Here is a 22,571-nt window from a genome sequence, read left to right on the forward strand (position 1 = left end):
TGGTGCTGCCTAAGGAAAAGCTCTGAAATTAAAATATTGTTTACATGTGATATTACAGTTGTGTGGGAGGACAAAATGGTCAACCCTATTCACACTGGGGTTGATGACAGTGAAGACACCATCACCCACCAGTTCAGATTTGGTGTCAAGTTCTCTCCGGAGTTCCTCACGGCTCCGTTGTTGTTCCTGATGCTGTCGCCTCAGGTTTTGGTTGACCGTTTCCTGCCGCTCTAGTTCTTCCAGTGCTGTGGTCCGCTCTCTCTGAAGCTGTGCAATCTCTTCAGCTCTCAACTCCTGCTCTTGCTCCAAGCGCTCCACTTCCTCTGTAAGAACAGCACAAAAAGTATCCAGATTATAAAAGCACAAAAGAAGATAAAATAAATGTAGAAGATGAGATGGTGTACCCATGTGAAAGCGCTGATGTGCTTGCTCTCTTTCCTGTGGACTGACTGGTTGTCCATCCAACATTTCCAGTGACCTCAGATGGAAGATTAGGAAGAGGTGATAATGGGGCAGGCTGGAGATGGGGTTTTCTGCTAATGTCAGACTCGTCAGGTTCTTCAGGGGCTTCAGCTTAGTTATCTCATGAAGCTAGGTCACAAATTAAGAGAATGTTGCTAGTAACATAAATGTGTATAACTGAATATCAGTGATTTACTTTTAATGTGAAATATATGACATTAAAGGAACAGTTCACCCAAGACTGAAAATTCTGTCATTACTCACCCTTACTTCCAAATCTATATGCCTTTTTTTTCTTTCTTTTTTTGAATTCTGCCAAACGCAAATGGAGATATTTTGAAGAAAGTTGGTAACCAAACAGTTTTGGTGCCCTTTGACTTTCAGTGTACTGACAAAAACATTGAGACATTTTTCAAAATATCTTTTTTATGTTCCACAGATTATGAGGGTGAGAAAAACAATACAATTTTGTTTTTTCATTTTTGGGTGAACAATCTGTTTTGAGGACTTTTTTTGTTGATTGGCTGTTTTAAACACATGATTAACAAAAATTGTACCTACTGAGAATATCTTGTTTCTCTGTAGATTTATAGTATGAAGAGATCTGAGCTTCTTTGCCATCCAAACTGGAAGATGTTCAATGTTGTTGAAGGCCAAATTCAGAACCTGAAGATTTGTCATGTGCTCTAGACCTTCAATTTTTCTGCAGATAAATTGAAATATAAATGGCCTTTAGAACATTGTATCTTTCATTCTGTGACAAGATTATGAAAAGACAAATGTCACATTCTTACCGTATCCTGTTACTGGAAAGGTGGAGTTCCCGTAATTGAAATAGTTTCTCTAGTTTCTCGATTCTCTCGATCCTGTTGTTACTGAGGTTGAGAACGTGTAAGCGCTCACACTTTTCCAAATTTTCAATATACTAAATAAAAAAAATAAATTAAAAAAATGCACAGAAGTCAATAAATTAATGCAGAAAATGAATGCAACTAATGTTACCTCTCACACTGAGAATTAACCAGATAATGTCCAAATCTTACCCTAAATTGTTTGTCACTTCCTGTAGATGTAGACAAATCCAGGGTCCGCACAAGGACTACATTTTCGCATTTAGCCAATCTCCTGATCAGGTCTTCTGTGATGTATCTTGTCCCCTTATATGGCCTTTTTTCTATGAGTAGATGTTTGTGTAAATGAGTGGCACAATACAAAGTGCAGATATTGAAAACTACTGGTGGCAGCCAAGTAATTAATGATCTGACAAGTTGAAATGTTTTGCTTAATTTGTCTATTAACAATGTTCAATAGGGGACATACATAATGTGTCAGGATTATTCTGTCACTTTCCAAATATTATGCTTTTGTCTTTGTTTCACACAACACATGCCTCATATTTGATCTCAAGGTTTGGTCCCACTTTATATTAGGTGGCCTTAACTACTATGTACTTACATCAAAAAATAAGTACAATGTACTTATTGTGTATATATTGTATTGCATGACACTTTTGCTGCTATTGAGGTGGGATAAGGGGTAAAGTTAAGGACAGGTTTGGTGGTATGGGTAGGTCTAAAGGTGGGTTAAGGTGCAATTAATTACATTACATGCAGGTATTTTTTTTATTATTATTTTTTTAAATATAAGTACGATGGAAAAACATATATGTACACAATAAGTGAATTAAATGTTTATAAAATTTTAAATTTAAATGTAAGTTAAGGCGACCTAATATAAAGTAGGACACAAGGTTTTTACAGACACTGTTGTCTTTTTGGCTTACAAGCACACTAACCGTTAACGAAACTGTACTAGGGCCAAAACTGTTTATGATGAATGAAAATCACAGCAATTGAACAAAAAAAGAGGATATTTTCACACAATAAATATTAAAATGAATTAATGCTTATTTCACTCTTTCTCTTCTTTTAAACAAGAAATAATTAACATTTTACTGATGGAGTTCCATAGTTTTAGAGTAAAAGGTCAGAGACAAGAGTAAAACTAAAAAAAAAAAAGAGTAAAATCTATACATAAAAGTAATCTGGAAAAACAACAACAACAACAACAAAAAAAGAAATAATGAAGGCATGGTGAAATCAGTAAGTTTTGATAAAAATCAACCCCTAGGATACAAAAGTACCAAAAGTTGAAGGAATATCCACTTGTTGAATGAGTTTGGAAAAATGACTTGTAATACTTCAAAAGGACCTAAAAAGGCTCCTGTGCTGTATGACATATCTAATCAATAAAAACTGATTTACCATCATCACTGATATCTTCTCGAAGAGCTCCATCCTCAGTCTCCGACCATGAGATGGCGTTTGGGGACACAGTTTTGCTCTGGAGGCTCTTGGAACATTTGGATCCCGCTGCTGGTGATCGTTTGAGCATCTGAGCCACTCTTTTCATTTTATTCTCATGGGGTATTAATATTATCTGGAGCCAGCGAATACGATGCTCATCCTAAACCATGTCGACTTCGAAAACGTTACTGCTAGCATAGTAGTTTATTTTACTTTGTTAAAATTACAATGCAGACCAAATCTGACAAAATGCAAAGAACTATAACGTTAGTCATCTAATAACCAAAATGTTTAAATATATATTAATAAGCAGTTTTACATTTAAGTACATGTTCATTCAATGTTTCACAGAGACTGGACAACGTTTGTTAGCCCAGTTTCCATAGCGACCGATTATGAATTATTACAGTTTCCTTCTTAGAGAAACTGTCAAAGCGCATACAAGCCTGTTATGTTTATCTCGTTTATCCAGGTCTCATTATTTAGTCCATGCGTTTCTAAAGATTTTAAACTGAGCAATCATTCTCTAGCTGTCTGAATCTCCAGCATGAACTCAAAGGATTCGCGGTGATGTTTGGATCATGTGATGCGGCTGCAGTTATTTCAAAATAAGAGTCCTGTGTATATGTCTATGGTAGTGTCCCCTCAAATCAGACTTTACATAAACCACCTCAAAGTGTTTTAACAGTAGTGTTAAGCAAAACAACATATCACAACTGCATGTACATACATGAATAAAAACTTACACTTTCCTAAACATATGTTTGCAACGCAATTTTTGAGGTAAATTGCATGTAATGCTTTTTTGTTTAATGATGCATATGTATGTGGTTGATAAGAATGGCAAACATAATCACATATTTTTGAGGTACTTGAGGTAAAAAAAAAGAAGTTTTATTTAAAAGTTTCTGTTTATTCTCAAATGCCATTTTTTAGATTACATTGCTGTAGGATACAAGAAGTATACGAATTAGCTCTTCTATTGACATGCAATTTATCACTTAATTTTCACAGCCAGACATTAAGAAATTAAATTCATAATCCTCCAAAACACTGATGTATTGTTTGCAGGCAGCATCTCTGCAGTCATAGTTAAGTGGCCACCAGTTGACCCAAGCATGTGAGTCCAAAGGAAACTTATACCTAAAACAGGGTATAAAGAAAATCAGTTTTGAGGCTTCTGTACAAAATAGTAAGAATAGTATAGAAACACTTTATAATACATCATACTAATTGACCCTACAATGCAACCAATTAAGGAATTAAATACATTTTTGATTAATTTGTGGCTTTTAAAAAATTATCAAAAGAAAACCAAACAAACAAACAAGGACTTACTTATAACCATGATTCACTTTTATCTTAATACTTTCAGCAGTTATGATCAGATACTGCTTGCCAACTTCGAAATTTGTTGAATGGCAAGTTTCCTTTTTCACCAAATCAATTTCGGAATCTGTTTTTAGGTCATCTGTTTGTTCTGCAGAAGAGAATTTAAGAGGTTGGATTGAAGCTGTTATGAAACTCGTTTCTTTAAATTGCTTATTCAAGTCATTTTGTTTTAAACCATTCAAATAATTTACAACTTGACTTGCTAACAAATCATATTCAATATACTCTTGCCTTTTTTGAGAACTACTTTAACTTTTGCTTTGTAGATCACGAAATCTCCTGCTGCCTCAGATGATTCAATTAACACTTTAAATGCTAGGGGAAAAAAACAAACACACAGTAAATGACGTACCGTTGTGCACACGTGTATATATATATATATATATGTGTGTGTGACAATAACGACTTGTGACTTGAAGCTTCATGAAGATCAGTATTTACCATATTTTATGCTTTCTTTGCACATGTCATTTTTAAGCCGTTCAGCAGTGATTGTGGGATCAATGGTGGATTTAAAGTTGCAGCATTCCGCTAATTTCAAAAAGGACATGAAAATACCAACAAACTGTTATAACACTAACACAGACACATTAAACTCACATATGTGACCCTGGACCACAAAACCTACCGTAAATATATCAAAACTTAATTTTTGATTAGTAATATGCACTGCTAAGAATTTCATTTGGACAAATTTAAAGGCAATTTTCTCAATTTGTTTTTTTTTTTTTTTTGCACTCTCAGATTTCCAAATATTTATATCTCAATATTGTCCTATCCTGACAAACCATACATCAGTGGAAAGCTTATTTATTCAGCTTTCAGATGATGTATAAATCTCAATTTCAAAAAATTGACCCTTGTGGTCCAGGGTCACATATATATATATAAATATATAATGATTAATATATAATATATAAATAAATATATACTAATATATATATATATATATATATAAATGATAACTACATGAGCTGCAGTGGTATAGTTAATGCAATGTTACAGGTCAGGATTGACAAAATTGCCCTGGGGCCCCTAGAAGTGAGACACAACAAAATGATTCATGATTTTTGTTGTCAATTGTTTTCTTTCTGTCCTTTATATGGCTTACCTGCCATGCAATGGCATTGGTCTCCCTCACAGAGTCGTAACAGTCTGCGTCTTTGTTTGTGGTACGACTTCATACACTCATTCTCTATTAAAAACCAGATGAGAAAGCTGGTTTATGCAGCTAAAATAAGTTCAGCCAGATATAAAACAAACATTTGTAGAAATGCTGTACCTGGAGCATAAAATTCATAAACTCTGAACACTGAGGTTCTGGTCATGCCAACTTCAAATTCCTCTTGAATACGGAAACCCACACAGTATAAGTCATCTGATGGTATCTGCACGGTAGAAGTATTGTATGGTAGAAATATTCTACAAGATTAAATACACATCATATTTTAAAGGAAAAAGCCAAAAGTTTGTTTTGCTCAGTGATGCTCACCGAATCTATCTGAAGGATGACTCGGTCACCTGTGATTTTATAGTCTGATATCCGAGACTCAAATCCATTCTGGTACTGCAAAATATAGAAATATAAAATTTCATTACAATTTTCTAAAACAATGGATGGTTTGTATGAAAATGTATTACCATATCTAGATCTTCCTGGACCGGGGTCACACCGGTCGGCAAATGAATTTCCATCACAGTCATTCCTGACTCCGTTTCAATTGAATTTTCAGATGGCTTGTATCTTCACATATAATGGCATTTTTTGTTTTAATGGCTTTTACAAATCAGAATTTTACAGAGAAGCTTAAAACATACAATCTCTTAATTTATTGAGGAAAGTTCCTACAGACTTACTTTGCACAGGCCACAATCCGCTGTGACAAAAGCATAGGATCTGCTCACCAAGAAAATCAAATTAGCTGAATCAAGTTAATTTTAAAAGAAAACCACGAGTAGAAAAGTAGACCAAAGTACCAAACTTACCATCTGAATTTGGGACACGTTCATGAATGTCAATTGATAAATCAAAATGGCAATTTTCATTGTTTTCTGTCATCTCATAGTACACTGTTCTCAGCTGTAAAAATAAGGTGATCAACTAATGAATTTGGTTCCATGCATGGAATTTTTAAAAACAAGAAAAATCTGGATTGTTGAAGTGTTTATTATATACACTGAAAAGGACCATCTACACACATGATCAGAATTGTTGGTACCCTTGGTAAATATGATCAAAGAAGGCTGTGAAAATAAATGTGCATTGTTAATCCTTTTGATCTTTTATTTAAAAAAAATAAAACAAATTACTAAAATCAGCGTGATTATTAACATGAAATTATCCAGCCATGGCTTCCTGTTTCCCAGAAATATAAATAGGAGGGAAAACAAAACAAAGGCCAAATTCCAAATGAATCATCCATCACAATGAGAAAAACCAAAGAATATATTTCTGATGTGCAGCAAAAGATAATTGAGCTTCACAAATTAGTGAAGTGGCTTTAAGAAAAGAGCAAGAGCAGTGAAAATTCCCATTTCCACCATCAGGGCAATAATTAAGAATTCCCAATCAACAGAAAATGTTATGAATCTGCCTGGAAGAGGACGTGTGTCTATATCGTCCTAAAGCACGGTGAGAAGGAGAGTTTGAGTGGCCAAAGACTCTTCAAGGATCACAGCTGGAGAATTGCAGAAAAAGGTTGAGTTTCAGGGTCAGAAAACCTTAAAAATATATATATCAAACAGCACCTACATCACCACATTTGTTTGGGAGGGCTTCAAGAAAAGAAAATGCTTTCACCAAAAAACAAACTCCAGCATATTCAGTTATCAGACACGACTGGAACTTCAAATGGGACTGGCTTCTATGGTCAGATGAAATTAAAAAATGAGCTTTTTAGCAGCAAACACTCGAGATGTATTTGGTGAACACAAGGATAAAAAGTACCCCATGTGTACAATGAAATATACTGCTGTATTTCGATGTTTGTGGGCCTATATTTCTGCTGGAGGTCCTGGACATCTTGTTTAGACACATGGCATCATGAATTCTATCAAATACCAACAGAGAAAAAATCAAAAAGTGACTGACTCGTTAGAAATATTATAATAGGCCATGTTTGGATCTTCCAACCATACAATAATCCAAAAACAAATCTTAAAAACAACACAAAAATGGGTCACTGGGCACAGAACCAAGCTTCTGCTGGCCATTCCAGTCCTCTGACCTGAACCCTATAGAAAATGAGTGGTGAACTGAACAGAAGAAGCACCAACATGGAGCTGGGAATCTAAAGGGTTTGGAGTGATTCTGGATGAAGGAATGGTCTCTGATCTCTTGTCAGGCATTATAGGAGAAAACTCCTATAGTATTTTGGCAAATGGAGGTTTCAAAAAGTATTGAATAAAAGGGTGCCATTAATTGTGTCCAATGTGTATTAGAGAAAAACATTTATTTCATAATGATATTTCCCCCCATTTTAAATTCTTATTCTCCAATGAAAGGTTAGATTTTTGTGAATTTTTTAAATAATAGATCAAAAGGATTAACAATGCAGATGTATTTCCACACCCTTCCTTGATCATATTTACCAAGGGTACCAACAATTCCGACCACGTGTGTATAAAAAATGATTTGTCACAAGGGTGGTATGATAAAAAAATTCAGAAAAGCCCAATTAAAACACTAAAAATAAAATGATATGAGAATCATAACATTATAAATGTAAGTATGAAAGACAGACGTTCAGTTTTAGATCAGCAATTCTGAAATATCAGTCAATATATATGTAATATCAGCCAGCATCATACCAATATGTTGTATATTCCTAATAAAAAGCTCACTTACACTGGCGAATGACACACCAGAGCTCATTGCAGTTTTGATGATAATATCATCATTTTTGATCACCTTTTAAAAAGAAAATAGAAGAGAGGCATTTCATTCATAAACAATTTATGAATATTTTTAGATTCCCTTCTTAACAATTCAGTTAAAATGATAAAAATTGGAAATCTTACCTGTATTGGTTTATGCACAGGCTTCTGTTGAGTTAGTCTGATTCTGCTGATGTCACCTTTAGTCTTGTATTCAATGTCAACGATCATGTCTAAGGTGGCTTGACTGGCTAAGATGCTGTACTTGCTAAGCGCCTCCAAAGTGAGAATGCTGTTCTGAAAATTTGAGGAAAGACAGATCACATCTGATAAAAACAAAATTCAAATCGTACAAAATATATATATATATATATATATACACATGACTTGCATTGGAGCACCTGTGTTGAATGGACACCCCCTCCGTATCTCTGGTCTTGTGTTAACCAGTTCAGGATGGGTTTTGCATAGGCGGAATCACCTCTGGTTAAAGTGTTAAGCAGGACGTAAACAGTAGTTTCCACAGTCTTTGCTGTCACATCAGTGGGTTTTAATAAATCCTTGTCAGGTTTGGACTCCTGCCAGAAACGAACTGTGGCTGGGTTCCCTGAAAATGTGAGATGTGCGGACAAATGGTTCATATTGTGTTAAAAATATGAGAGGGTCTAATCTGTGCAGATTTTTTGGTCAAAAGTGTCCCAAATAAGATTTTACCATGAACTTGAGCCTTCTTTTTGATTTTGTCATAAAGATTGACTGCAGACATACTATGGATGTCTGCAAGTGTCAGAGCATAAGATGCTATTGCTGTAGCATATAAGCTTTCAATCTTCTTTGAGTTAGAGGTGATGTACTGCGCGGCACGATCTATAGAGATTTTAAAGGCCTGGAGAGACAAAACAAACAAGTCTGAATGACTTGCCTGAAATATCTGACATTTAGGTTTCTGATTGGTTAGATCGTACCTGTAAGTTAGCGTCTGGGACCTTCATAGCATTTTTAATTCCAATCATGACAAAAGATGTGAGGAAAACGGTCTTTTCAGTGACATCAGCTCCAGCACCCTTAGAGAAACAAGACAATCTTGATCAAAACACTGCAAAATACAGTATTATATCATAAACACTCCTTTTTGTATGTACCATGAGTTTAAATGGAATGGTCTGTGATTTCTCAGAGAAAGAGCCATCATCATTCTGACAATTTTCAATCAGCCATTTGATGGTGTTGGTCAGCACTTGAGACTCCAAAGGGATGTATTCATGAATGTCAGCAAGAGTCTTGACCATGAGAGCTGTCACCCTAAAAAGGTTTTGCACACATGTGCAAAGTAGCATGTGAATTGTACTCTGTAATAAGTAAAACTTTTAACAAAAAAACAAAAAAGGCATGCTTCATTCCAGCTATCGGTGAGGAAAACTAAGAAACTGAGCAGTTGATTACCAGGTGCTGGCTGATTTGTCCTTGTTCGACCACATGCTAAAGGCATGTTTATACTTCATCTTAAATGACATGATGCTAGTGATGCCTAGAAAGGAATAGACAAGGAACTTAAGAAGCAAAATGACTTATGATATTAGCCTTGTTTTAAAAAAAAAAAAAAAAAAAAAATGGAATTGAGTTTTATTTCAGTGTTAAGTGAGTTTGAGATCAAAATAAGAGCAAATATCTGCCAGTCGGGCCAGAAAAAAAGCTATTTTAAATTAAAAGGATAAACAATCTTTTTCTGATGCATTTCTCAGAAAACAAAGACTTAATATCTTAAGTCATTATGCTTCTTAAGTAAATATATCTTTAGATATGAATGTTTAGAATATGTGTACTGGAAAACAAGACAAAATTACTGAGTAAGAAAATCTTTTTTTTTTGCAGTGAGGAAAATGAATTATTTTAAGTAATTTGTAAAATGAAAAGTAATTCGTAAGACAAGCAATTTAAAAAATTTAATTATTCCTTGTTGAAAAAAAACAAAACAGCATATGCTGGTTCGGTATGGCAGTTGGTTTGAGCTGGTCTTTAGTTGGTCGTGAGCTGGTTTAAGCTGGTCCTGTGCTGGTTATGAGCTGGTCTTGAGCCGGAGCTAACCAGCTTAAGACCAGCACATGACCAGCTTAAACCAGCTCAAACCAGCTGCTATGCTTCAAAACATACCTAACCGATAAAAATGATCATTAAATAATTTTTACTGTTCTTTTACTGAAACAAAATAAAATGCTGATATGAAATAAATAATAATGAAATAAATATGATATACATTATATGTGAAAAAATCTTAAATGATTTTACAATTCTCATTCTGCTTTACTGAATTAAACATCTCACCAGCTTGCATCTTCCTCTTTAATTCCTTTTCACTCGCAGCAGCCTCTTTCCCCAGAATGCCCCATTTCTCTGTTTTTTCTAGGAAGTGGTAGACATAGTAAATTGGCAGGAGACCCGTGAGCTCCACCTCGGCACTTCCCCGTGGCAGGTTAGTCAACTGTTTTAAGCCTTCTGGGTTGTTTATTATCGACAGAAGCTCTCCCAGTACTTCACCTGAACATGAAAAAGGGGTTACTATTGGAACTTCATTAAATTAATTTTAATCTACGCAATTTATAAAAGTAACATTATAGCGCAATATCTGATATACAAGTGTCATTTAGCATCTGCACAAATGTGCTCAAGCTCCACAGGCATCATACCATGAATTGTCAGAATACGATCCACAGTTGACTTGGGCACAATGTTTGGAGGAATTACATTTTTAAACTCAAGCCTCCGCATGGATGTGCCTAAGAAAGGAAAGAAAAATGGTGTGAAACTCCATCAGGACATGAGCAGAGAGCATGCTGTTACTTTTCAGATTTCCTTACCAAACACTCCATTTGGATCTATTCTTCCACCACTTTGTATTTCCTTTCTAATTCCCTCTGGCTGTAAATACCAGAACATTAGATCATAATCTCAGTCAAACTAAACTGATTTATGAGTGGTTTAATTCACAATAATCATCATTTCAAAGAAGAAATGCCATGAGAAATCACAGAGTTTAGTGTACAGTGAAAACACCTTGAATTCAAGACTCTGAACTCAAAACTTCTTCCTACATTAGCTTTCAGAATGAGACATTTTGTGTATGATCAGTTCAAAAGGTTTGTCCTATATACTAAAGTCATCTAGCACTGACTGTACAGGTGCTGGTCATATAATTAGAATATCATCAAAAAGTTGATTTATTTCACTAATTCCATTCGAAAAGTGGAACTTGTATATTATATTCATTCATTACACACAGACTGATATATTTCAAATGTTTATTTCTTTTAATTTTGATGATTAGAGCTTACAGCTCATGAAAGTCAAAAATCAGTATCTCAAAACATTAGAATATTACTTAAGACCAATACAAAGAAAGGATTTTTAGAAATCTTGGCCAACTGAAAAGTATGAAAATGAAAAGTATGAGCATGTACAGCACTCAATACTCAATACTTAGTTGGGGCTCCTTTTGCCTGAATTACTGCAGCAATGCGGCGTGGCATGGAGTCGATCAGTCTGTGGCACTGTTCAGGTGTTATGAGAGCCCAGGTTGCTCTGATAGTGGCCTTCAGGTCATCTGCATTGTTGGGTCTGGTGTCTCTCATCTTCCTCTTGACAATACCCCATAGATTCTCTATGGGGTTCAGGTCAGGCGAGTTTGCTCGCCAATCAAGCACAGTAACACTATGGTCATTGAACCAGCTTTTGGTACCTTTGGCAGTGTGGGCAGGTGCCAAGTCCTGCTGGAAAATGAAATCAGCATCTCCATAAAGCTTGTCAACAGAAGGAAGCATGAAGTGCTCTAAAATTTCCTGGTAGATGGCTGTGTTGACTGTGGACATCAGAAAACACAGTGGACCAACACCAGCAGATGACATGGCAGCTCAAATCATCACAGACTGTGGAAACTTCACACTGGATTTCAAGCAACATGGATTCTGCCTCTCCACTCTTCCTTCAGACTCTGGGACCTTGATTTCCAAATGAAATGTAAAATTTACTTTCATCTGAAAAGAGGACTTTGGACCACTGAGCAACAGTCCAGTTCTTTTTCTCCACAGCCCAGTTAAGATGCTTCTGATGTTGTCTCTGGTTCAGAAGTGGCTTGGTAGCCCTTTTCCTGAAGACGTCTGAGCGTGGTGACTCTTGATGCACTGACTCCAGCTTCAGTTCTCTCCTTGTGAAGCTCTCCCAAGTGTTTGAATCGGCTTTGCTTGACTGTATTCTCAAGCTTGCGGTCATCCCTGTTGCTTGTGCACCTTTTCGTACCCAAATTCTTCCTTCCAGTCAACTTTGCATTTAATATGCTTTGATACAGCACTCTGTAAACAGCCACACCTTTCAGTAATGACCTTCTGTGACTTACCCTCTTTGTGGAGGGTGTCAATGTTCATCTTCTGGATCATTGCCAAGTCAGCAGTCTTCCCCATTATTGTGGTTTCAAAGAACAAGAGATACCCAGAATTTATACTGTAGGGATGGTCATTTATTCAAACTCAAATGTAAATATTCTAATATTTTGAGATACTGATTTTTGACTTTCATGAGCTGTAAGCTCTAATCATCAAAATTAAAAGAAATAAACATTTGAAATATATCAGTCTGTGTGTAATGAATGAATATAATATACAAGTTTCACTTTTTGAATGGAATTAGTGAAATAAATTTCAAAAAACTTTTTGATGATATTCTAATTATATGACCAGCACCTGTATATTGCCTCTTACCACAACTTTCAATTTCTTGACCACACTCTCAGTGCCCCATGCAGTTGTTAAAGTGAAAGTGAGCGTATGAGTGCCCGCTTCCAAGGCCATGATGTAGAACGTGACCAAGGCCACTGAACGACCTTCTATTAGCCCTTTGTTTTCATGTGGCTTTCCATGTTTTTCCTGTTGAGCTCCACGAAACACACACACTCCCTCTGTTGCCGTCAGGGTCACACTGAACTGTGTGTGTATGTGTGAGATATAGGAAGATACAGAGAGAAAGAGAACTGTAATTAGTTGATCATGTGTTAGTCACATATATAAACAGCTACATATAGTGTATAGTTTAGGGGTCAGTATGATTTATTTTTTTAATGTTTTTGAATTAAGTTATTCTCTTATGCTCACCCAGGCTGCATTTATTTGATCAAAAATACAATAAAAACAGTAAAATTGTGAAGTATTATTACAGTTTAAATTTCTGATTTCTATGTCAATATATTTTGAAATGTCATTTATTCCTGTGAATTTTCAGCAGTCATTACTCCAGTCTTCAGTTTCACATGATCCTCCAGAAATCATTCTAATATGCTGATTTGCTGCTCAAGAAACATATTATTTTCATTATTGTTGTGCTGCTTTTTCAGGATCACTGATAAAAAGAAGGTTCGAAAGAATAGCATTTATTTAAAATTCAAAAGACTTTATTGTCCCTTTTGGTCAATTAAATGTGTCCTTGCTAAATAAAATTAATAATTTCTTAATACTGACCCCAAACTTTTGAATGGTAGTGTAGGTTATAATGTCAAATTTCTATTTAAAGTCGTCCTCCTGATTAAGAACTAAAGCTTATACCCGAGTGCTTGAAAAACGCTGATTGTAGACTGAACCCCGGAGCTCAATCTGCTCTCCACGAACCATGGAATAAGGCAAGGGCACATCCACACTAATGTCCTGGGACACCTGAATCTTTTCCTCTGACACACAGATCCCTGATCAAAGTAACAGGAGAGCATGAGAGACTAACCAAAAACACCTTGAACAAGCTTTGTCTGCATGCACAATACATGCCATTATTTCTTGAATGCATTGTCGGTAATGAATACTGTTTTTGTGAAGCTTAAGCATATGCATAATATGCATAATGATTTTTTTTAAAACAGTATTTTGTTGTCATGTGAGTTGCATCCTGTTATCATCTTGGAAACAGATTCAGTCAATTTGCATGTTAATTTTGTTTAAAGCATCTTACCTTTTGTCAGTCCAGTTGAATAATGAGTAAACAGAAATGTTTTTAAAAAAGTGGCAGTAATTACTTTTGGTTCTTCGGTCACAGTGGAAATGTAAGGTGGTCCATTTGAGCACACTGCATTCTGGGATACAGTATTCTGTTCTGTCAGAGATACTTACTATATACAGTAGTCAACATTTGAAGAGAATCCAAAAAGTTAATCAAAGTTGTCCTAAGACAAGAACGCATTTTGGTTTTAGGTTTTAGGACAATTTTGATGAAAAGTTCTGATCCACTAAGGACTAGTGGACTTACTATAAACTTACTAGACACCTTCTATATAGCCTTAAAGGGACAGTCAACGCATAAAATGAAAATTCTGCCATCATTTACTGTCATGTCGTTCCAAACATGTATGACTTTCTTTCTTCAGTGGAACACAAAAGAAGATATTTTGAAGAATGTTGATAACCAGAATGTTGGTAACTACATAGTTTTTGCTCAATTTGACTCTCATGAGGGCGAGTAAATTATGACAGAATTTTCCTTTTACAGGTTGATGTTCTACTGTAATTTGTGGTTAATAGTAAATAACTGACAAAAGTAGATCAGTCACCTATTAACATTTAGATGCATGTAATTCCCTTTTCAGCCACCAGGTGATGCTAAAACAAATCATTTCGATCCAGCTTGTTAACTCACCCTCACTGAATACCCCAACTGCTCTCAGCTCCCATGTAGTCAGTGAATCTGGAAGATTTTTGGTAATGCTTACTGACCCAGACCTTAAACAGATTAAAATGAAAGGTGCAACTGTATAATTTAAAAAATATATATATTTTCTGTTTTGTTTTTTAAATCCGTGAAATAAAGGAATAAAATCATAATGTCCATTTTGTAAAGAATACTTTTCATAATTCTCTTACAAAGATCAGGATTATCAATTAGACAGAAGGGATTATGGTTCAGAAAGTTTTCTTACTTGCTGGTGTGTTCCTCCCATAACCAGCTCTCAGGGAAGTAGCTCCTAATTTGAGATGGCATCGCATCCACCAGAAAGTCGACTGCTACATTGCGTAATGGAGAATTTTAGATCCTGTCTTTCTATGTGTTTCGTCATCTAAGTTACTATTGAAGTTCAATATGATAATGATGTATGTAAGAAACAGCCATACCTGTGCGACTTAGAATGATTTTGTCCGTATTCTCTTGGCGATGCTTCATAGCAAATTCACAGCATTCCAAGAAAGCACGCTTACACAGTCTCTTCCTACGCAAATCAAAACCTCTACAGGTTTTTCAGAGAAATGAAATTAAATGTTATATGAATGTTCTCTTGAACACACAGTATCTTAAATACAAAAAAAAGCTATATTAAAAAACTAAAAACACATACATGTAACGTTGTACATGACATTAATTACAGTAGCAACATCTAATTATAGGCTCCAGAACAAAATTGCATAGTAAGTAGATACTTATAATGATGCACTTTATAATGGAAACCGTATTAATTATGAGTAATACGTATTAGGGGTTTATGTAACAATGGCACTACAAAAAAATAGCACTAATGCCTAAAATGCTTTGGAGTGATATGTAATATTGAACTCAGAAAAGATCCCTAAAATATGATTTGATTTAAGAGTAAAATTAAAAGGACTTAATAACTTCTTACGCAGGATAAGACAGTCTCTCTGAACGTTGTCTACAGGTTTCAAGCATCGGGCTACTCGCTGTCCCAGATTTGCAGCAACCATGGAACACCCCATAGCTTTTGGCTGTAGACCAAACATGTGGGCATAAATGTATTTTGATGATGTTGCTATGATCAAAAGGGTATTAGATTGACATGAAATGCTTGCAAACATACCCTTTTGTTCAAACTTTTGTGCCAGGTCAACTGAACGCTTTGGCCTAACCAAGTCAGAACAAGCCCCCCCTACAAAGAGAGAATACATTTGCCCGTGTTTCAGAAAATTATCCTGTGCTCTAGTGCGATGTTTTAATGTGACAACTTTACAAATGAGCATGTACCTGCGCTAGAGGTTTTGGCGTTTGCATTGGTGATGAACATAAGGCCAACACGGTCAAACACATCAGCATTATTTTTGCCTCCTCCCCTTCCACAACCCAAGTCACTTTGCTCAACATGTTGTAGCACCTGCGACAACGAGAAACATTTTTTTTTATCACAATATGCATTTATAGTTATTGTCTTTAAAAGCATAATCCACATGATGTTATTGTTATTTCCAACAAATGTTCTATTTCACCTTTTTTAGTGGGTCCTTGTCATTAGATTTCAGGTTGTACAGGGCCGTATCTACGGCAGAAAAAGCCACCAGTGACTCGTCTCTGCTTTTAGTTGACACTCTTAATTCAAGTTTATCTTTGGGTTTGTAGACATACTCTGAGATGGGAACTGATATGTCCACCTGAAATATATATTTAGATGAGTCAGGACTTCTCAATGAATATATAACATGTAACACACGACAACTACTGATGGCAGAGAAAAAGGCATTACGTTTAAATTGTTAACACATTTAGCTTTCACATCAATCCACGTGGAGTCTGCTACCAGCTCTGCTTTTTCCTCCCCGTACAGGACGTAGTACACCACTAGCCGAGCAGACGGCACCATGTCAGGAGTGATCTTAAAGTTGAGGTTCTGATTCTTTTCACCGCCCCACTTAACTGTGTCAAACTGCACAACTTTTCCTCTGGAAAGGATCTGAGAAAAAAACGATTGCATTATAGGAGATGATTCACTTAAACAAATAAAGATGAATTCAGTGCAGCCCCAATGAATCTATAACATAACATATTTGGCAATGATTAGAGCAGATGCGGATTAAAAAGTTTGGAACTCAAAAATTTAAGGATGCATTAAGTTGATAAAAAGTGACAGTAAAGATTCAAATAAATGCTGTTCTTTTGAACTGTCCACTCACTGAAGATTCCTGAACAAAATGTATCATGGTTTCCACAAAAGAATTCAGCACAACTGTTTTTAACATTGATAATAATAATAAATGTTTACTGAGCAGCAAATCAGCATATTAGAACGATTTCTAAAAGATCTGTGTGACACGGGAGACTAGAGTAATGATGCTGAAAATTCAGCTTTGCCATCACAAGAATAAATGACATTTAAAAAAATATGATAGGCTAATTATTTTAAAAACAGTTCACAATATTACAGTTTTTACTGTATTTTTTAAACAAATAATTCTTGCCATGGTGCGACTTCTTTTAAAACCATTACAAAATCCTACCAGCTTTTGAATGTTAGTGGGTTTAAATAACATCGACAGTACAAAGTGACAATTATAATGACTATTATGACAAAAAATAATAAAAATTCAGTTTTAGAGAAAAATATAATGTGAGCCTCAAAATGATACCTAAAATATGTTGTCACATAAGAGAAAACTGAAAAGAGCTTAATAACTAAGCTTGACTATAGAGTATCATTCAGATTGTAATAATGCATTTTCATTATCTTGTTCCTCTTTTGTAAGCCGATTTGGATAAAGAGTGCTAAATGCATAAATTTATTTTACCTGGTAGCTGAAGGTCTTCAGAGAAAGATAGTCACGAAAATCAAAGAAAACGTTGACATAAATGTACTGTCCAACTTCAAATGCTGAGGATTCAGGTAAATCGATGTACAGGTAACGATGGTTGACAGACTTATATGATTCAGTCTTTAGTTTTAGGGGAGCCTGACTCCAAGAAGGATCTTCTGTCTTAAACTGAAATTAATACAAATGAATACAATATAAATTAACTTATATTATTTTGCTTGATAAATAATTACCTTATTAAACTATTGTCGCTGTATTTTTAACCTACTCTTGTTTATATCACTCAGCTCTTATGACTTTGTAGACTTTGAAAAGGTTTTACTCACAGTGAATTCAGCTTGTTTCACATTAGCAGGTATATTACAGGTGAAGTACGCAATTCCATCCTTCCGACTTGTACTTGTCAATGTATCCAGGTGCCCTAAGAATTTGAGGATGTCTAGTGTATTGTCAGCTGTGGTTATGGTTGCCCTTGTCTTGACTGACACACCTTGCACTGGTTTACCCAAAGGATCCTTCACCAAGACCTATGGGTCCAAAATGTCACCAAAATGTTCAGATGGATGAAACACGCTTGTTCAAATATAACAAAACTACTTGAGAAGACAGGTTTCTTACTCTCATAGCGTATGGTAGACCTGGTTTGATGAAAGGAGGGGTTGAGATCAGACTCAGTGTGAATGGAGTTTCCACAAATCTCACATTTGAGAGCACTGCCTCCTGGGAGATACCACCTGACGATGAAGAGTGGTTTCCAACATTGTCAAATGGTTGTCACATTTATTTGCTTTAAATCAGGACAATGCACTCCTGTGTCTGTGGAACTAACTGGACCTACCAGTTGACTCTTGCAGCAAAACTCTCACTCGAAGAAAGCTGTTTTCTTTCATGGCACTCAGACTTTGAGGCCCATCAGGCATGGATGATAAAGCTGACTTGATGTCTAAGTGAACTTCTTTCTTTCCATTATTCAGCTGAAACAAAAGCCAAAAACAAATGAGAATTCTGAGAATACTCAGAACTCAAACATTAAAAATGTTTCGTTGAGTACACACTGACCACGTATCTTGAAAATGTCTCTGGTATCATGACAGTTTCTTCTGGTGTACTGTATCCGAACGTCAAGAAAATATCTGCAGAGCTAACTGGTGTTCCATGAACATACCTGTCAGCACACATATACACAAATTTCAACAATTTGCAACACTTGCAAATATATTCAACTGCAACTGAAATGAATATACTCAGATATTCAGATTTGGAGTTGAGAAGATTTTTTAACGTTTTTGAAAGATAAAAAAATAAAAACAGTAATGTTGTAAAATATTATTATAATGTAAAATTGTTTTCAAACTTGAAATGTTCTAAATTCAAATTTAAAACTGTCTTCTAACAGTTTAACATATTTTCAAATGTAATGTATTCTTGTGTTGCAAAGCGGAATTTTAAGCATCATTACACCAATCTTCAGTGTCACATGATGCGTCAGAAATTATTCTAATACGCTGATTTGATGCTCAAGAAACATTTCTTATTATCATCAGTGTTAAAACGGGTGTACTGCTTAATATTTTTTGTGGAAACTCTGATTCACTTTTCTTTGATAAATAGAAAGTTCAAAAGAAAGGCATTTATTTTAAACAATAATTTCTTGTAACGTAACAAAGTTTTTACTGCCCCTTTTGATGCTTACTTGGTGAATAAGCGCATTAAATTCAAAATTAAATAAAATATAATACTGACCACAAATGTTTGAACGGTAGCCTACTGTGTTTATGTGAAATAAAACAGGAAAAACCTACTTGGCTGAAATCTTCAACTTGAAAGACTCAAAGTTCGTCTCACTGATGTAGTTGGCTTCGGGCTCAACATGGAGTAAAATACTGGGCAGCACTGAGAAACATAGCTTGTATTTAGATATAATGGAAACTAAATGTCTACATAACACTTTTTCTTTAAAAAGAACAAAACAAAAAACAAGGCTCTTACCATATTCTTTGACCTCAAACTCAGCAGTGGCAGTTGTTTCAAAAGTGTTTGCATAAGTAGCCACAATCTTCCAGATTCCATAACTAATGAGATTTACATTGTGAATAAAATGATACAGAGACAAAGAAAGTGATACCTAATGAAAACACTGTCCTGTTGAATAGACCACCAGGCTTCTTAACTAGCTTTCAATTCTCAGCAAACTTCACCTGGTTGACAAGGACTAACTGATCTGCACCACCACATTTTCCGAAGCATCGAGTCGCAGCAGTTTAGGTGCAGTGATTAAGTATCTGCGAAACAAAACATTTTGTTGTGTCTGTGCACTCTGGGTCGCTATCAAACATAAAATAAACTGTATAAAATATAGGCTAAATGCCTAATTTTAGACAAACGTGAAAGATTACTAACAGTTGTTTTCCAAGGGTGTACGTTTAGTTATTGTTTATTTAGCAGTTCTGCTTGTACAGACTAGTATTTCTGTTCTGTAGAAGTTATTAAATGATGTAAATTGCAACTTACACACTTTCCTGGACAGTAATGCAGACGAAGAGATGAAGTACGAAGAGCAAAAATAAACGTGCCATCATAGACTGTTTGCTCCTCAAAAAAAACAGTTCAGGCATTTGCTCAGTTTTTTCAGCCAAATCAATATCTGCTTTGCTTGCTTTGAGTCACTTTTCTTTGATAAATAGAAAGTTCAAAAGAAAGGCATTTATTTTAAACAATAATTTCTTGTAACGTAACAAAGTTTTTACTGCCCCTTTTGATGCTTACTTGGTGAATAAGCGCATTAAATTCAAAATTAAATAAAATATAATACTGACCACAAATGTTTGAACGGTAGCCTACTGTGTTTATGTGAAATAAAACAGGAAAAACCTACTTGGCTGAAATCTTCAACTTGAAAGACTCAAAGTTCGTCTCACTGATGTAGTTGGCTTCGGGCTCAACATGGAGTAAAATACTGGGCAGCACTGAGAAACATAGCTTGTATTTAGATATAATGGAAACTAAATGTCTACATAACACTTTTTCTTTAAAAAGAACAAAACAAAAAAAACAAGGCTCTTACCATATTCTTTGACCTCAAACTCAGCAGTGGCAGTTGTTTCAAAAGTGTTTGCATAAGTAGCCACAATCTTCCAGATTCCATAACTAATGAGATTTACATTGTGAATAAAATGATACAGAGACAAAGAAAGTGATACCTAATGAAAACACTGTCCTGTTGAATAGACCACCAGGCTTCTTAACTAGCTTTCAATTCTCAGCAAACTTCACCTGGTTGACAAGGACTAACTGATCTGCACCACCACAGAAATTCACAAGCAAGCTGGTTTTCAACAGTGTCATTATTATTCCTAAATAAGCATTTAAATATCAGATCAACTCAAATATAATTATAATAATCTGTGTGTCTTACGTCGGCTTTAAAGGTATTTTGAATGGTGGAAGAAGTGGTTTTGCTCCAATGATGTCTTCCATATCAATCATCTCTACTTTGATACCGTTAGGGTCCTAAAAGAAAGTTGAAACATCAACAAGGTTCACATATAAAAATCATAATTCATGTGAAGTATGAGGCTGTGAAGAGAGACACTAACCACGAATGTAAGGGTGACAGGTCGTCTAGATTTCCTCAGCTCCTCGTTGAGGGAGTAAACACGCACTTGTACTAAGAAAACAAACAGATTCAATGGATGGATTCTTTCATTTACTCGCTCCTCTTTCTCTTCATTCATAAACTCTTACACACATGATAGATTCTAATCAAACTGACCCTCTTGTTCGGGTGTGTAAAGCGGCTTGTCAGTCTGGATAAAGAGAAAACCGTTCACAGTAGTGACTGGGATTTTTTCATGTACAGAGAAAGCAGAGGATATCGCCTGAAGGTAGACAAACTTGTCCTCCTTAGGGAAATCTGTGGGCATTATCTGTGAAACAGAAAAAAAAGCGTTTCTGAAAATAACATTCATTAACAACATAAAATCAGTAAAAAAACACACACACACACACACTTAAGCCAAAAGTCATACAAAAATATCTTCTGAGATCTTAAATTTGCAGTCCTACCCGTAAAGTAGCGGAAGCTTGATAGTTATTCGCAGCGTTGAGCTTCAGGCAAAGAGACGCATATTCTTTATAAACTGGTGCTAGTGTGTTCTTCAGGTAAAGATGTACTGTAATTTCCTGGTCGTAACCAAACAACTGCACCACCACATTTTCCGAAGCATCGAGTCGCAGCAGTTTAGGTGCAGTGATTAAGTATCTGCGAAACAAAACATTTTGTTGTGTCTGTGCACTCTGGGTCGCTATCAAACATAAAAATAAACTGTATAAAATATAGGCTAAATGCCTAATTTTAGACAAACGTGAAAGATTACTAACAGTTGTTTTCCAAGGGTGTACGTTTAGTTATTGTTTATTTAGCAGTTCTGCTTGTACAGACTAGTATTTCTGTTCTGTAGAAGTTATTAAATGATGTAAATTGCAACTTACACACTTTCCTGGACAGTAATGCAGACGAAGAGATGAAGTACGAAGAGCAAAAATAAACGTGCCATCATAGACTGTTTGCTCCTCAAAAAAAAACAGTTCAGGCATTTGCTCAGTTTTTTTCAGCCAAATCAATATCTGCTTTGCTTGCTTTGAGTCACTTATTAGCTCAACTGTCTTGAAATAGGTCCCAAAAATGTTTCTTTAAGTTTAGTTTGAGTAAGGATAGTCCAAATATGATTAGTTCGAACTAGGCCTACATCAGTCATAACGATTAGTTCAGCTGCTCTGGTGTAAAAGTTGACCGTTTGATTATGAAATGCTCCTATCATCACTGTTCAGTTTGCTCAGTCATTGTGCAAGTCACAGTGAAAGTAAAGCATAGTTCTGTTTACAACTAAAAGGGGATTTCATGGAGATGTTTTCTTTCCATGGGTTCTTTTATTATTGTGCAATTCTAGTAATGTTTGGAAATCAGTCCTACTATTGACAT

At 35.4% G+C, this 22,571-nt stretch overlaps 2 protein-coding genes across 6 annotated transcripts in view; both read right to left on the minus strand.

Moving 5' to 3' along the window:
• cntrl (centriolin) overlaps positions 1 to 3,338 on the minus strand; it is a 33,380-nt gene extending 30,042 nt beyond the window's left edge. For 3 of the 4 annotated variants that reach the window (XR_009271207.1, XM_058774710.1, XM_058774709.1), the window contains exons 1-6: positions 2,727 to 3,337; positions 1,506 to 1,636; positions 1,257 to 1,387; positions 1,024 to 1,165; positions 405 to 591; positions 130 to 323 (exon numbers count right to left, since the gene is read on the minus strand). Coding sequence is in view for 3 of the 4 variants with exons in the window: in XM_058774710.1 (XP_058630693.1) it covers positions 130 to 323; positions 405 to 591; positions 1,024 to 1,165; positions 1,257 to 1,387; positions 1,506 to 1,636; positions 2,727 to 2,874 (933 nt within the window). In the remaining variant the exon portion in view is untranslated. Of the gene's footprint in view, positions 1 to 129; positions 324 to 404; positions 592 to 1,023; positions 1,166 to 1,256; positions 1,388 to 1,505; positions 1,637 to 2,726 lie in introns of all 4 variants that reach the window. The other variant, XM_058774711.1, reaches the window with a different exon arrangement.
• Positions 3,339 to 3,640: 302 nt separating this feature from the next.
• On the minus strand, positions 3,641 to 22,395 carry c5 (complement component 5). 2 transcript variants are annotated; one of them, XM_058777248.1, is made up of 42 exons: positions 22,082 to 22,395; positions 21,656 to 21,851; positions 21,363 to 21,516; positions 21,187 to 21,257; positions 21,006 to 21,100; positions 20,655 to 20,737; positions 20,466 to 20,556; positions 18,650 to 18,755; positions 18,429 to 18,564; positions 18,209 to 18,324; positions 17,917 to 18,117; positions 17,567 to 17,758; positions 16,528 to 16,734; positions 16,274 to 16,435; positions 16,035 to 16,161; positions 15,871 to 15,939; positions 15,676 to 15,778; positions 15,173 to 15,285; positions 14,980 to 15,064; positions 14,700 to 14,782; positions 13,622 to 13,758; positions 12,785 to 13,006; positions 10,892 to 10,952; positions 10,721 to 10,810; positions 10,359 to 10,571; positions 9,480 to 9,564; positions 9,179 to 9,338; positions 9,002 to 9,100; positions 8,751 to 8,922; positions 8,438 to 8,643; positions 8,181 to 8,333; positions 8,008 to 8,070; positions 6,147 to 6,240; positions 6,018 to 6,057; positions 5,802 to 5,904; positions 5,653 to 5,727; positions 5,443 to 5,548; positions 5,272 to 5,355; positions 4,602 to 4,691; positions 4,392 to 4,475; positions 4,107 to 4,248; positions 3,641 to 3,911 (listed from the first exon to the last, which is right to left on the minus strand). In XM_058777248.1, the coding sequence occupies exons 1-42, from the start codon at positions 22,147 to 22,149 to the stop codon at positions 3,770 to 3,772; spliced, it is 5,079 nt and encodes a 1,692-aa protein (XP_058633231.1). In that variant the 5' UTR covers positions 22,150 to 22,395; the 3' UTR covers positions 3,641 to 3,769. The 2 variants fall into 2 exon arrangements, with proteins under 2 accessions (XP_058633231.1, XP_058633230.1); XM_058777247.1 differs by lacking the exons at positions 20,466 to 20,556; positions 20,655 to 20,737; positions 21,006 to 21,100; ... (2 more) ...; positions 21,656 to 21,851; positions 22,082 to 22,395 and adding exons at positions 19,393 to 19,483; positions 19,580 to 19,656 and having other exon boundaries at positions 3,642 to 3,911.
• Positions 22,396 to 22,571: the final 176 nt, after the last annotated feature.

Source organism: Onychostoma macrolepis, chromosome 05 (assembly GCF_012432095.1).
Source record: "Onychostoma macrolepis isolate SWU-2019 chromosome 05, ASM1243209v1, whole genome shotgun sequence".
NCBI classification, from domain to species: domain Eukaryota; kingdom Metazoa; phylum Chordata; class Actinopteri; order Cypriniformes; family Cyprinidae; genus Onychostoma; species Onychostoma macrolepis.

What these genes read in the sequence shown, in the direction of transcription:
- c5 (XM_058777248.1), bottom strand. Translation starts at nt 22,149, where the DNA reads ATGATGGCACGTTTATTTTTGCTCTTCGTACTTCATCTCTTCGTCTGC. An exon ending in TTACACACCCGAACAAGAGG is followed by an intron (nt 21,258 to 21,362) that starts GTCAGTTTGATT and finishes TTGTTTTCTTAG; the next exon opens with TACAAGTGCGTGTTTACTCC. An exon ending in AAAGTGAATCATGGTTATAA is followed by an intron (nt 3,912 to 4,106) that starts GTAAGTCCTTGT and finishes ACCCTGTTTTAG; the next exon opens with GTATAAGTTTCCTTTGGACT.